General features: G+C 45.6%; 4 protein-coding genes across 6 annotated transcripts; 2 read left to right on the top strand and 2 right to left on the bottom strand.

Annotated features, from left to right (window-relative positions):
• Positions 1–25: 25 nt before the first annotated feature.
• Positions 26–2,736, bottom strand: LOC9639328 (DEAD-box ATP-dependent RNA helicase 18). Of its 3 annotated transcripts, none has more exons than XM_024662573.1 (13): positions 2,621–2,736; positions 2,423–2,565; positions 2,082–2,345; positions 1,798–2,034; positions 1,498–1,734; positions 1,366–1,445; positions 1,198–1,303; positions 1,018–1,131; positions 859–957; positions 720–806; positions 558–664; positions 368–511; positions 26–317 (listed from the first exon to the last, which is right to left on the bottom strand). In XM_024662573.1, exons 3-13 carry the CDS (start codon positions 2,328–2,330, stop codon positions 62–64), a joined length of 1,716 nt encoding a protein of 571 aa, XP_024518341.1. In that variant the 5' UTR covers positions 2,331–2,345; positions 2,423–2,565; positions 2,621–2,736; the 3' UTR covers positions 26–61. The 3 variants fall into 3 exon arrangements, with proteins under 3 accessions (XP_024518341.1, XP_024518340.1, XP_024518343.1); XM_024662572.1 differs by having other exon boundaries at positions 2,423–2,572; positions 2,621–2,721; XM_024662575.1 differs by having other exon boundaries at positions 2,423–2,569; positions 2,621–2,679.
• LOC9639010 lies at positions 2,580–3,618 on the top strand. The gene is made up of 2 exons (XM_002988710.2): positions 2,580–2,986; positions 3,039–3,618. The coding sequence occupies exons 1-2, from the start codon at positions 2,580–2,582 to the stop codon at positions 3,397–3,399; spliced, it is 768 nt and encodes a 255-aa protein (XP_002988756.2). The 3' UTR covers positions 3,400–3,618.
• LOC9639327 lies at positions 3,459–9,980 on the bottom strand. Its single transcript, XM_024662570.1, has 25 exons — positions 9,698–9,980; positions 9,479–9,588; positions 9,251–9,416; positions 9,095–9,195; positions 8,961–9,033; positions 8,767–8,905; positions 8,549–8,709; positions 8,355–8,479; positions 8,203–8,305; positions 8,051–8,150; positions 7,959–8,001; positions 7,804–7,902; positions 7,606–7,752; positions 7,391–7,553; positions 7,084–7,338; positions 6,881–7,035; positions 6,693–6,821; positions 6,511–6,628; positions 6,263–6,458; positions 6,103–6,214; positions 5,901–6,055; positions 4,506–5,847; positions 4,257–4,451; positions 3,618–4,205; positions 3,459–3,557 (listed from the first exon to the last, which is right to left on the bottom strand). Exons 1-24 carry the CDS (start codon positions 9,822–9,824, stop codon positions 3,735–3,737), a joined length of 4,785 nt encoding a protein of 1,594 aa, XP_024518338.1. The 5' UTR covers positions 9,825–9,980; the 3' UTR covers positions 3,459–3,557; positions 3,618–3,734.
• Positions 9,981–10,062: 82 nt separating this feature from the next.
• On the top strand, positions 10,063–13,921 carry LOC112341788 (LRR receptor-like serine/threonine-protein kinase GSO1). Its single transcript, XM_024662504.1, has 5 exons — positions 10,063–12,094; positions 12,141–12,756; positions 13,049–13,101; positions 13,270–13,495; positions 13,772–13,921. Exons 1-5 carry the CDS (start codon positions 11,562–11,564, stop codon positions 13,919–13,921), a joined length of 1,578 nt encoding a protein of 525 aa, XP_024518272.1. The 5' UTR covers positions 10,063–11,561.
• Positions 13,922–14,793: the final 872 nt, after the last annotated feature.

Genomic DNA, 14,793 nt, shown 5'->3' with positions numbered 1-14,793 from the left:
GGATCAAAACTTTACAAACCCAACCTTGTGAAATTTTTTTGATTGACACAACGAATTTTTCTCATACATCGCCTTCCAAGCTCATCAGCTTCGAGTATGCTTTCTCGGAGATAGATCCCTTCTTCAATTTTTTCAAGAGCCTGTAGTCACTGTTAATCTCTTCCAGTTCTTCTCTATCTCTGTGCGAGCGCTTCTTTGCTCTCTTCGCGGGACGATCCTTTTGGTGCTTCGATGGTGCCAGAGCTTTTCTTTCTTCTCTCGACGTATCTGGTTTCTTCTCGAGGTTTTTCCTCCTTTGCTTCTCCCGAGCTTTCTCTCTGAGAATGAAAACGTTCACGATGGGAACAAAGCGAGTACTAACACGTACCGATATGGAATGGAATCGACGTCAATGTTCTCCACAGGAGTAAAATGCTGCGACGTGAGCACACCACGCTTTAGTTCTGGCATGGAAGGGAGTTGCAATAGACCGAAGCTCATGGCGATCTTGCCAAGTTCCAGTTGCTTCCATCTGCAGCTCACTCTCGTCATTGATCAATCAAACAGACAACTCTTACTGGAAGATAAAAGTGCAGTGGTGCTCTTTGTACGCTCGGAAGTAGGACACAAATGCCTTGAGTCCTTTCTCCATCACGTCCCTATCCTTCATAGCAGCGGCCCGTAACTGCAGAACGAGAACAACAAACAGTGACTTTGTCCTTCTGCGAAGTCAAGCAAACCTTGGGTATAATATGAGGCACTTCAGTTTTGTCTCTCTTTTCTATCGGGACGTTTCTTATACGAAGGAACTCTGCGTAAGCGTCTTCCTGCGAAATGGCCCCAGATTATAAACAAACAAACCACAAAAACTCGTTTCACCTTTGGAAGAAGAAAAACTAAAGCATCTCCCGCTCTTCCCATTCTGGCAGTTCGGCCGACCCTATGAACGAAAACGTTTGGGTCTTGGGGAGGATCATACTGTCACGCGAAAGAACAACGATGTTATAAAACCACATATCATTATAAGGTTTCAAATACCTGCACGATCCAATCCACCCCAGGTATGTCCAGTCCACGAGCAGCCACATCTGTACAAAACAGCACTCCCGCAGGCATAGCGGTGAATTTTTCTAGAGCCTTTACTCTGACACTCTGAAAAACAGCTCCGCAAGTGTAAGGAGAAGAATAATAGGAACAGAAAATGTAACACTTACATACTTGTTTCATTTTCCCATGCAGTACAACTATCGGTACATCCTTGAGAGTCTTGAGCCGAGGAAGGACAGTGCCCCAGTAATCGACAGAAGCACAGGTCATGAAATATCTATCAAAAGACAAAACAGTCGGAAAGAATAAATACAAGAAGCATAAACCTGTATCACTTACACAATAGTTTTCCTGGAGGCATTCTCTCGCAAGAAGTTGACAAGCTGCGAAGATTTCTCCTCACCTTCACATTCCAGGTACTGAACGACACAAGCAAGAACAATCGCAAGAGCAATAAAAGCCAAAGCATACCTCAATATTCAAACCGGCAGGCGTCTTAAAGGTAGTCGACGCTCCTTTCACTTCACTGCGAACCTCCACTCTTACAGGATTTCTTAACCCGGCCTTTGAAAGCTCCTCCACTGCCTGCGTCTGTGTTGCGGAGAAAAGTCCCGTTCGTCGTTGCTTTGGCAAGAGTTCTATGATGGCTGATACTTGCCGCTGAAAGCCCATGTCAAGAAGCCTGTCAGCCTCATCGAGGATCAAAATCTGGAAAGAAACAATGAAAAGAGATGTTATCGTGTCAAGAGAACTTAGATCAGAAGTTCTTGCCTCGAGATGCCGAAACTCCAAAGCTGTCGATCGCTCCATGATATCATGAAGTCGTCCCGGTGTTCCAATGAGCACATTCCCGCCTTGCTCTTTCACTCTCTCCAGATCAGCTGTGACATCGGTTCCACCCACGAGCAACAATGCCGTGAGATTTTCCAACGTTTTCACAAACTTTTGAGCGACACCGAAAATCTGAGAAGCCAATTCCCTCGTTGGAGAGATTATCATCGCTCCCACCTGCACATTCTCTTGTAAAAATCTCCAGCAAAGAAATCCCTGCGTACCTCATTCCTCCTCAACGGCGTCGCGAGGCGGCGGAGAATCTCCACGACAGGAACCACGAACGCGAGCGTTTTCCCGGATCCAGTAGCGGCATCCACGGCCACATCCTTGAAGCTGCACAGCAGGGGGATCGTCGCGACCTGGACTGGCGTCGCGCGCAAGAATCCAAGCTGCTGCTCTAACACCCGGAGCGTCTCCGGCGAAAGCTTTGGCTCCAGCGCCGCGAATTCGATCTTCGTCACGACCTCCATTCCCTGCCAAGAACCCTAAACCCCGACCTATATTAAACCGATAATGTGATCTAAAGGAAAAGAAACCCATCGATTAAAAACGAAATATTTACCTGTCAAAGATCGCTGGATCGCTACCAACTCGCTGGATCTATCACTGGAGTTCTTTGCTCGTACCAGTGAATCCATCAAACTCCAACTTTGGGACGAAGATCCAAACCGAAACACCCATCTTCGTTTCCAGCGCCTCAAGTTCCTGGCTTCTGTAAGATGTCAATATCAGTAGACCCCGCAAACTTTAGCGTGTGTACCTTTCTTTTACTTCAGTATCTCTCTGAAATCCACCCCCATCCATATCCACAGTCCTCTCCCAGATCGAATGCAAACGAGTCTCCACGGTTTCCTAGCGAACTTCACGAGATGGTGTGTAGTAAGCTGCTTCCAGTAGAGGTAGCGCTGAGCTTGGCGCATAGCAGCGGAGATAGATTCAAGCAACCTCTGCGAGTGCAGTGTCGCAATCTCTCGACCAAGCTGAATAGCAAAGTAGAGGATCCGTTAGTAGCAAAGAGCAAGCAAGGAAGTCTGGATTACCATGTCAACGTAGGCTATGCCATCAGGACTTTGCGGGAGGAGCTGCCTGTTCTGTTCCACAGAGATCTGAGCTATCAGATATACAGGTAGGAGATGAGAATGAAGTAAAGGTAGAGTGGCTTACCTTGTTTGGTGCAGAGAGGACATCTCTTTCAGAGATCCAGTGAACTGCTTTCACGGACTTGGGAACTACAAGTTTATTGTACAGGTGCTCCGGCTGAATGGTAGAATGCTCTTCAAGTCGATCTGGGTGGAAATCTTGAGCGTCTGGCAGCCTTCGGAGAGCACTATTGTGATCAGATGGTCTGTTCGCGGCATTCCACGAGTGCCGTGGGAAGCCAGAGGTCTCTTCGACGGCGTTTCCGAGTACAAACTGGACAGTAAAGGAAAGATTTATGAGCACAAGGTACATAACGTTATCTTCAACTCACCTCCAAAATGCAAAGTTGCGACGACTGTCTCGGATCTTGTCGCAGCCACTACGCACATGAATTACTGAATGACACTTGAAGTAGAGCTCATGGCAGAACAAAAGACAAGGTTTAACTCTTACAGCAGTGAGGCCGATAAAAATGAATAATCACAACGAAAAGAATACAGCAAAACTCACTCGTCCTACGCATTGTACAAACACTCTCACAAAATGGAGTAAGTTTCCTGCAAGCGAATGTACACAGCTTTAAAACCAGCAATAACATAGAGAGGATGTTTACTCACCTGGAAGATGAAAATTCTGTTGCTCGTAAGGTCTGGTCACGCTACTAAGTCCTCCTCCCGGTACTAAGTCCTCACGTCAGCCTTTTCACGCCAAAATTTGGAGCTTCCAAGTACGACTTAAGAAAAAGGTGATGAAACAGGAGCTCCAACACCATCTGATCGTCTGATGGTACCCATGCCGCAGATGGTGCATCCTGGAGACGTCAGGGCCGAAAACTTAGCGCTACAAAGATCGCAAGAGTCGTGGCCTATGGTTGGCAGTCGTCCCAGTGTTGCAGAGCAGAACTGTGCGGGATCTTCTGTGTCCTCTATTGTTCTGTCGAATAATCCTCTCTGGGTGCAAACAGCAATGAGTGATCTCAGTTCTTCCTGCTTGTTGGGAGGGGCCTTCGAAAGTAGCAAGTCCAGCTGTGATTTTGCAAAAGCGTAGTTTTGCACGTCCATGTTTCTCTTGATAGCTGTCCGTATGCAAGTGATCCGATGTTTCGCTTGCAATGGTAATGTGCTCAGGTGTCTTGCCAGTCGGGCGATTTCGTCTTTCGCGCCAACAGCCGCTGTTCCGTCGACCTTTAACAGCTTGGCAATTTCCTGAAGAAAAGCAGCAGGAGTTATATTAGCAACTACTGAAAGAAGTATTACCTGCAAAAGTAGAACAGCAACTTTGTACTGAGAACAGATTTTAGCTTGAGCCTTGACGTCGACTCCGAGAGATCGATCTTTAGCAAGCGCGAGGAAAGATTCATCCAAGCACGACATGGCATCAGAAAGCTGATTCTGTTCCAGATGTGCAACGGCAGCTTTGAAGCACGTTGATGCAGAAGCTCCACGCGGCACCTAGAAAGACAAGCGAATTAGCTCAAGAATATAAAGGATAAAAGAGCACGTTACTTGGCCTGGCTTCCATTGTCGTGGAGGTGAAGGAGCTTTAACTCCTAGAGCAGCTGCAGGCATCGAAGACTCAAAGTTAACATTAACAGGAGCAGTGCTGGTCTTTTCAGTCTGAGGAGCAGCTTGCGGAGGGACACCACCATCCGGTAAGGAAAGATCGCCGCTTTGAGGAGGAATACCACCATCCGGTAAGGAAATATCAGCTTGAGGAGGAACGCCATTCGACATAATGCCAGGACCGCCCACTATGCCTGCTGGTGCACCGGCCATATTTTGGACTTGAGGAACATTTGAAGTCCAAAGTCCTGGTGTGAGACCATCCGGAGTGATATTGACAGTGAGAGGCTGCGCAGCACCACTGCCTTGACCTGTTCCATTCGCGTGAAAGAAGTCTTCTGGAATTGGTCCGCTGGCAGCTGATACACCCATTCCCATTATCACAGGGAACACCTCGGTGTTGGTTTGAGTTGTCGTAGTTTGGATCGGAATGTCTTGAATTCCCCCACTACTGCCAAAACTGCCCTGTGAGCCTCCTGAAGCACGCCTTGTACGTGGTGGTAAGGTGTCTGCCAGCTTGAACTGCTTCGTAGCTTCCTTCACTTTATCCACGTCCACAGTAGTAGTAGCCGGCTTGTCTCGGATTTTAATTCTGATCTTTTTCTTCGTGGTAGATGTTTCATCCTCTTCGCTGCTGCTACCATCGACACCGTACAATCCTTTCTTGAACTCTTCTGCGGCCTTTGCTTGTTCGTCAACAATCCCGTCGTCTTTCTTTGCAGCTCTGATCTTGTTCAATAAACTGTCTTCGGCAGCTTTAGACTCTGTTGAAGGTAATGCCAGAGCTGGTGCCGGTTTCTCGATGTCAGCTTCCCCGTTTGTAAGTCTTCTCACTAACGCATCGTCACGTACTTCCACAACGGAGCCCCGACCCTTTAACGTACCAAAGTAAACTCCAATGTGATCCGGAATAAGCGTAGGAATAGGTCCACTAGGAGTCTTCATGTACGCAGTTACTTCTCCAGACAGTTCCCATTCCCGAGAACTCTTCACTTCAGGGAACGTTTTGATTTGCCAGTTACCTCCAGCCCATTCTGGGCCCTTGGGAGCAAGACTTTCAGCAGCAAAGTTTGCGAAAACACCACCTTGTCCCCATCCCGAAGATCGGACAATAAGTATTTTTTCTGATAACCGCTTCAGCTCTGGCTCGACGCCTGTTTCCTCTAACTTTTGGACTAGCCTTCTTAGAGCGCTGGGATTCAAGTGACATATAAATAAATCCAGCATGCTCTCATAATCTGAGACGGCTTCATATACTTCTTTCGCTTGGTCGAATTGACCAAACCTGCAACAAAGTCTTGTCATCTACCAAACAAGAAAGAAACGAAGATAACTTACTTAATGCATTCTCTTCCAAGCTCTTGGAATCTGTGGAACAAGCGTGAAGTTCGAGGGCAACGAGGATAATCTCGAGATCGAAGAAACTCATCTTTCAAAATGGAAAGAGCAGTTTGAAACCGGCGAGCGACTACTGCATACTTGCATCGCAATTCCTGTAGCATGAAATTCGGAATAAGTAACTCAAGCTTAGATGATATACCTGAGTAAACTGTGGCCCTGCTTGTGAAAGTTCAACAGCGAGCTCTCCACAGACGGATGGAACCCGTGCAAGTGCATCAAGTGACCTCGGTGTGACCCGAAGACTATCAAACCTGTAAGAAACGATAAATACATCACAAATGAAACAAAGGAGGAAGTACCTCGACGTCAGTCTAAACAGGATTTCGGACAGATCAAGTTTAGGCTGAAGTTTGACTTGAAGTGTTGTCCATCCGATCAGGAGTGGCTCCAAAAGACCTGCTAAACGGGTCTTTATTTCGACAAGTTGCTTTTGTCTTGGACTTGGATCATTGTGGCAGACCAGTAAGAGGCGATCGTTCAGCGTCCCAACAAGCACTAAAGACAGAAAATCAAGGCAATGAGAGGAAATCAGATGAAACTGGCTAACCCGAATTTGGCGCTGCTAGCGTCGTGACTGCACACGCGGGTCCATCCCACCCAAGTACAGCGACGGTCGTCGGAGTTGAAAACAGTAATGCCGGTCCAACCCATACTAGAGATCTGAAGTATTAAAGAGTTAAGGTTGAACACATGGCAAACAACAAACAAAAAACATATTTTGGTGGATATTGGAGGGAATCCCTTGTCAAATGTTGCAGACGTAGAATTGATGACTTCAAGATTTTGAGAGACGATCATGACTCTCTCAGTCGTAAGAATTCCAGCAAACTGACCAACCATGGTTTCCTGCCAACGAACCTGCATGAAGGAAAAAATTAAATAGAAAAATATAACAGATTGATACACATTACGAGTACCTGCAAAACCGTTTCAAATTGCCTGATTTTCAAGAAGCGACCGTCTTCTTGTTTCGTAGAAAGCTCAAACATGTCGCCGCTGGCTCCATAACCACTTGAAAATATTCGTGTCAGTCCTATATGACTCCCAGAGGAGACATACATTAACAGAGAATCTGAAAACCCATGTGTGAGTACAAAAGAGGCAGTATAAGAGATCGAACCTAAGGGAGTAGAATATATGCGTTGCACGGGACTATCAAACACAAACTGTATCAAGCCTTTCTGTCCGTTCTCGTACGTTTGAGCCTTTGCATGAAGTTCTGAAAATGTACTGGCGTCTAAAGCACCATTTGTATCGCCATTGGATGTGGCTGATTTAACTTCGTCTTCAAGAGGATAAAGAGTCAATCCAACCCCGTCTTCATCAAGAATTGCATACTTGTCCTCCTTAAATCCCAGAAAAGCACCATCGCGGCCTGCAACTGAAATGTAAGAAACAGAGAGTTCGAGATCGAAAACGGACTGAACCTGTTATAGTGTTCAAACGTTCACCAACAGCTTCAGCAGTTAAGGATTCCCGATAGATAACGATTTCGCCAATGGCTCCTCGGCACTCAAAGAATATAAGAAAAAGATGCTGTCGAGAACTATATAGCATGTGAGTAGGCGACCGTTCTTGACCTCCAAGTGCCTGTGCAAGGTATGTCAACGCAATTTTACAGCCAATTGAACTCAGTGCTTACGGTCGGAGAAAGCTTTTTGTAGATATTATAGTCTCCAGATGCAAGATTGTAAGCAGAAAGGTTACAACCGTCCATGAAAAAAGCACGGACAGGATAATTGAATATGCCTTGTTCAGAGGTAAAGAACCCAAGGTCTTGTTGCAATGGCTGAAGAAAACAGAAATTAGTTTCAAATACTTAATGCTTGAAGTTTAGTACCTGGCAAACAGGGAGATCACGCAAGTGATGACTCGGATCTGCAATGGATAAAAGCGGTAGTCTAAATGAAGTAGTGTCTCTTGGCTCCCCTCCATGTTTCTGCCAAAATAACGTGAAGTGTCAATATTATGGCATCAAACATAGTGTGTGCTTACTCCATACAAAAATGCCTTTCGCGCAAGGTCCGACATTGTCAGGCTGTTAAAGAGACGTCATTACTGTATTTGATGAATGGTATGATGCTTACCCTTGCTGGCCTCTCGCCTGCTGTAATTGCATCTGCAGCTGATAATCGGGTAGAATGCCAGTCGAGCCCAAAAGTGCAAGTTTTTCCTTCAAGACCGATCCTAAATCTTAAAATATCAGCTCAAGATCATTTCTACAAATGCTAAATCCAACCTGGAGAGCCCCTAGCACTTTGTAGCACAGAGAATAGCTGCTTCCTAGCTTCTCTCGACACAGCTGATGCTCTTCTTCTCGCTTCCTCTTTCCTACTGTTGCTCTATAAGGACAAGATTTAGCTTCACGTAACAGTCTATTATATAGCGTACCGGAAACAATATTGTTGCCAAATTCAGCTTCGGATGTAGGAGAAAATCAGTAATCTTCGGGACAGGGTATATAGTGTCGCCACTACATTGAGCCAGAACCTTAGCAACATCCAAACTTTCAACGCCTAGAAGAAAAAGAAAACAAAGAAGACTTAATAAAACTACCCGTATATTGAATAACCAGTATTATGTACCTGCAGACTCGAAGAAGTTCGCACGCATGGGAGGCTTATTCGAATTTAGAATGACCCTCGTCCTCCACACCTGCACCATGCCATCCCTTGAAAGAGTCACAAGTAACCGCAACATAGAATGCCAGGAAAGAGCTGAAATTGGATTTGAACCCGCTTGAGTGCTGCCAAGTTCAATGAACATTTAGCATCCTGAAGCAAACACGTAGACTGGTACTTACATCCCGATCATACTGGGTTGTGTTGGAACTGAGACGTCCCATGCTATTAGTGTGCCGCTTCTGTCGCCAACAAAAACCCATTCTAAAGTCGGATGAAACGCAAACGCTCCTGCTCCAACTAGTTTTATTGACGTATCAACTGCAAAAATGGTTCGGTTACAAATAGTTGAGTGAAAGACATAGAAGGAACATACTTTGCAAGGTATACTGCACGGTGAAAGACTGTATGTGATATGCCCGAATAAGCCCTTCGGCATACGCAACGAACTGTCCAAACAGATCCGAATTACCAAAAATGCGAAAAAATCTAACGAAAAGATGTAGGTACCAGAAGAGGACTTCTTGGATGGCAAGCAAGGCCAGTGACTGGCTTTTTCAGATCCGTCTTAATAATGGTCGCTGGTTTGGCACCTTCTATAGTCCCCACAACTACAACCAAACGTGACGCATCAAATAGTTTATCTTGATACAAGAAAAGACTTACCATTTACACTTGAACGCCGATACGTTCCAAAGAACAGCCACGGTCGAAGTGGTGTCAGAGCAATGTGTATCTCCATCCCTTCTGAGATCCTGTCTGTTTTCTTGGCTGGAGAATAAAGAAAATGCGTATGCTCGGTATCTAGATCCCACGACTTAATGCTCCAATCCTGGGAGGAAAAAAAAAGAATCCAATTCATGCAAAAGATCTATGCCAAGAGCTGTATCATACCTCTAGAACAGCGACAATTACATGCCCGCCAGCAGGACTATATGCCATACGCACGACGGAAGCTCCAATATTGATGCTCGAGAGCTTACAGCCCGTGAGAGCATCAAACTCTGCAAGAAAATTCACCATCATCAGCCAACCCTCTCACATTCTTAGTAAAATTTCCGGATCACGCGAAATCCTCGCGTCAATTCGGAGAATTTAGCTCGGAAATCTCACCAGTGATGTGTTGCCCGACCGCAGCCGCGAAGAGCGCCTGCGAGTGATGAAATGCTCCGCACTGTGGCCGAGCTCCATCGCTCTGGGCTCCCTGGACCTCCAGATACTGCCTCGCCGTCCACTCCATCGCTGCTAAAACCCTATAAACCCCCTTAGATCTGCGTCACACCTCTAGCGCCATCGCGTCGCTCCCGGATCCACATCCACAAAACCCTAGCTCACCTCGCGCGAAGCTCCTACAAGCTATACTACTGCCAGTGTAGAGCTCGCACCACATTCCATTCCGGAATTCCAAGTGATTAAAATCCAACGGTGCAGATTTCCGAGCCTTAGGGCTTAGGGTTTATCGACGCGCGGGGGCTAATTCTGCCTCCTAGCGCCAAGAGTTCTCTGTTCTCACGGCTGGTATGCGGCATTCCTGCCTTCCATTGCCCCAGATGGGATTTTCGAGCCAGGGGAATTGGATCGGTCGGGCCTAAAACCCGTGCTCTTCTGCTAGCCTTCAGGCTACAAATCCGTGCTCTTCCGCTAGCAGTAGATTCCAGCCAGGGGGATTGGATTGCATGCTCTTCTGCTAACAGTCATGGTTTCGGAAGAAAGGAGTGGCTTTGAAAGCCTCGACTGCTGAAAGGCTGACAATGTGACGAAGAAGCCTCCTGCGGGAAAATCTAAACGGACAGCAAAGCCGCAAGAAGAGAACCAGGATCCGCCAGGGAAAGATAAGGAAAATGCCAGATCCAAGCAGCAACCGGTGGCTGTGGAACAAAAGCCCAGCGACACTACAAATGCCGCGAAGAAGCCTCCCAAGGGAGGAAAGGATGGTGGAGATTCGAAGTAAGTCCTCAAGAAGGCTGAAGTAGTAGCAACCATCGCCTGGCACATTCTCGAGATGATTAAGCTGGAAGGCATCATGAAGAAGGGGCTTAGCAAATCCGCTGGAAGAGTCCAGTCTGCTGCCTTGGAGAAGGAGATCGAGAGCTCCTCGAGAGTACTGTGCAGAGATTTCTCCAACAGAAAGCAAGGGACAAGTGAGCTTTCCGGCACAGCTTGTGAGCTACAACGGCGTCAAACTGGACCAGTTGTCGCTCACTGCTGGCGACGCTAAGGCCGTAGACGTACTCTCCAGCACGCGTTCGAGGCCGGATGGTGGCGGCATTCTTGTCGCGCTACTTCACAGAGGATGTGGACTACCGCTTCACGGCCAGGATGGAGGAGCAGCAACTCGACGCTGTTTCGTCCGGGAACATGAAGTGGAAGCAGTTCTGGCCAAACTTCCACGACAAAAGTAGCAGACATGCAACAGGTAGACGACTAGCTTTCCGGCCAAGGTTGATTGCCAATGTTAAACAGCTCTTTCTCAATTGTGTGAAATCCTTCTGTATATCACATCTTGGATCTGGATAGCCTTCATGAGCATGGAGGAATATAGACTCACGACTAATACGAAATCATTTGGACCACGAAGACTTCCGTATGGACGAATCCTTCACGAGTATGGAGGACTCTTTCTCCTTTTTCTTTTCCAGACGACTAGCTTTCCGCCCCATTTTGCAGTAGTGTCATATTCCATGAGAGCTTTTGACTTGTAAAGGTTGCTCGACATAAAAAGGAAAGCCGTTCGAGCAGAGCTTCGTGGCAAAGAGGAGAGAAGAGATTTAGTTCATTGAAGGCATGGGAGGGGCTTTTGTTCTTGGTGCTTATGTGATGCTCTGCATCTCAGCTTGTATACAGGCATGGGAAATGTATGAGCCCCAGGCTTTGCTTGCGTTTAAAGGAGGTTTATCAAATCACACTGCTCTATCCAGCTGGACCATGGAAAATTCTCACAGTCTCTGTGTGTCTTGGGAAGGAGTGACCTGCAGTAATGTTACTGGTCATGCTCGATTTGGGGGGTCTCAATCTCGAAGGAATAATCAGTCCGGAAGTATCCAGGTTGAAAAATCTGGAGGTGCTTCACCTCTCTTTGAATAACCTGGTTGGCCCTCTACCAAAAGAGTTTGGAATGATGAAGAAACTGAAAACGTTGTATTTGCCATGTGAAATTCCGGAATTTATTGGCAATTTATCATCGCTTGAAGTTATTTGGGCTGACATTGCTATTGGAGAAATACCCAGGTCAATTGGGCAGCTAAAAAACCTACGTCATGTTGAAATTTCCTTTGGCTATATTTTTGGGTCAATCCCTGAGGAGCTTGGTAATTGCAGTAAGCTGGAGGAGATACACATTTTCCCTGATAACATTATTGAAAGTGTCACTCACGCTTCTACCTCTTCTCAAAGTTTTGTCTTTGAGTCATTTGAATGGTACTGGGGCAATCCCAAAAGAAATATGGAACTTGACTCATTTGGAGGATCTTACTCTAAAACATTGCTCCTTGACAAGCTCATTTCTATCAAGTGATATTCCATCATATTCAAGTAATTTCCAGCGTTTAAATCTCAGTTACAACATGTTCAGTGGTACGATACCACTCAGCTTAGGACAAATGGGAGGACTAATCAACCTTAACCTTAGGAATAACAGGTTCACAGGTAGTATACCAGCTAGCTTGGGACATCTATCAAATTTAAATGAGCTACACTTGGGTAACAATTTGTTGACTGGTGCCATACCAATAAATTTAAGGCAGCTATTGAATCTGAAATTTCTTGAGTTGAGTAACAACAGCTTAAATGGCAGCTTATCATATATCTTGACAACGACTTCAATTGAATACTTGGATCTATCAGACAACAAATTCAATGGACATATGCCACCCATTTCAAGGGACATGCAATTCCTATTTTTGTCAAACAACATGCTCACTGGGGAAATATTGGGAATAAGTATTGGGCCTTTGTGTAATTTGAATTACCTGGATGTGAGTGGTAATAGATTAGTTGGGGGTTTGCCAAATTGGCTCAAGCACTGCACTAATCTAATTTTTCTTCGGGTTGATAATAACTCTCTGAGTGGAAAGCTTGGAGCAGATGTCTTCAAAAGCATGACAAATCTTCAATATGTTTCACTCTCATATAACAAATTTGAAGGTGAGCTACCAGAAAGTCTATCACAAAAAGTACAGCACATTATCATCAGTGATAACAAGTTTTCTGGCAAAATTCCTTCATTTCTTTCACATTTCAAAAATCTCACAGTGCTAATCATTGGTGGAAACAGATTCCATGGCCCAATACCTGATTGGTTGTGGAACATGACCCACCTTCACATCCTTGACCTCTCCCACAACAAGTTTGAAGGAAGTCTTTCAGGTTCTCTAAGCCAATTATATGCATTCAAACATACCAATGATATTCCTGAATGGAGACCTATAGGATTGTTTAGGAAAACATTAATGCTTATGGTCAAAGGAAGAGAACGACAATTTCCAACCAGTTGACGGGAGTGATTCCTCCAAGTTTGGGTGAGTTGGTTAGATTCCGCATCCTCAATCTCTCCAATAATCACTTTTCTGGAAACATTCCCCAAACTCTAGGCAAGATGACTTCTCCTTCAACAACATTATTGGACCCATCCCCAACACGTTTCAAAAAATTCATTCACTATCAGTTCTGAATCTTTCATTCAACAGGCTTGAGGGCAAGATTCCATTTGGCTTGGGGCAGATGAGCACATTTGATAAGTCAAGCTATTTGGAAAATCCAGGCCTGTGTGGAAAGCCACTTGACAAAGAGTGTCCCTACAATAGCAATTTCACCTTAGTGGTTTATGAGCATTTCAGCAGCAGCAGCTGGTGGCAGGAAAATGTGTCATTCTGGGCATTTACATTTGGCTTCACTGTTTTGTTGATTTCACTCGTATGGGCATGCATATTTGAAGCATATATACGAATATATTTACGAGGGATTAGGGTTTATCAACGAAGATACTGCTTGGCCTCGACATGCTCCACCAAATTGTCGACTAGTAATGAGTACAATGAGAGCTCTCAAGCTGGTCCTCAGCAGCATTTCTATTCCATTGCCACAAGTAGGGTATCGTGTGGGATTTTTGGGCCAGGGGTGATGGCAGAAATTAAGAGTAGAAAATGAGGCTGAGAATGTGATGGATCTCTAGAGGGAGACCTATACCAGAGAAATATAAGAAAAATGCTAGATCCAAACAGTAGGCAATGCGATGACACTACCAATGCCGCGAAGAAGAAGGAACGAAAGAAGATGGAAAGCCCCAAGGAAACTGTAGCTCCAAAATGCGAGAACTGGATCAACCCAGTGTTCGTGTAGCTGAGAGACAAGGGTGGGAAAATATCACAAATGAACCAGGTGATTACAAAACATGACAAGTGATGGACGTTCTCATATTGAAGGTTGCATCAGTGCTGAGAACTTCGAAGCAGGGAAACTAGTGAGGGACAGGGGACTCGTGGAAGAGCTCCACAGCTTGCTCTGCCTTTGGGCAAGCAGGATTGTGGAAGGTGTGTGCTTGTGCAATTTTTCTTTTCTCTATATGTTGGAGTGTTTTTCTCCTTTGATTCTTCACAGGCACGCTCAAGCAAGACGATGAACATACGTTTCCAATAATGCAAAGCTGCTAATCTTCCATGCGACACAGTTTCTAAAGGCTGCTGGAGATTTCCACCAAGAAGAAATTGGCCAAGTAAGTTCTTCTAAATGTCATATTGGTTTTGAAAATGTTTGGTGCTTGTCCAGGGTTCCTTTGATGAACTCCACTCCATTCCCATGACATTGCGACACTACTTGGAGGGCCTTCAAGACTGAGATCGACTATCCTCAAGCTTTACTCCAAGAGACTTATCCTTCAACGGATCACAAACGATCAACGAGTATATTTTGCTTCTTTCTTGTTCCGTGTGACTGCCCTCCAGATATGCACTTGAGATCCAGCTTTGGTTTGAGATGCTAGCGGCTGATCAAGCACTGGTTTGGAAGGAAAGGAGTGGCTGTCAAAGCCAAAAGCCAGCAGACATCCGAGGCTGAGCAAAATCCTCGAGACGCAAGAAAAGGGCTGAAGTAATACCTGCAACTGCCATCAATTACGATAGAACAAGAAGTAAGAGCTGCAACTGCCATCGATTCCTCCAAAGAGACAATAGAACAAGAAAACGGGCTGCTCTCACGGGAAAGGTGGGTGGCCG

The sequence above is a fragment of the Selaginella moellendorffii genome, unplaced genomic scaffold (assembly GCF_000143415.4).
Source record: "Selaginella moellendorffii unplaced genomic scaffold, v1.0 SELMOscaffold_90, whole genome shotgun sequence".
Classification (NCBI taxonomy): Eukaryota; Viridiplantae; Streptophyta; class Lycopodiopsida; order Selaginellales; family Selaginellaceae; genus Selaginella; species Selaginella moellendorffii.
The sequence above is the reverse complement of the archived record's forward strand: the minus strand, read 5'-3'. Positions and strand labels throughout refer to the sequence as shown.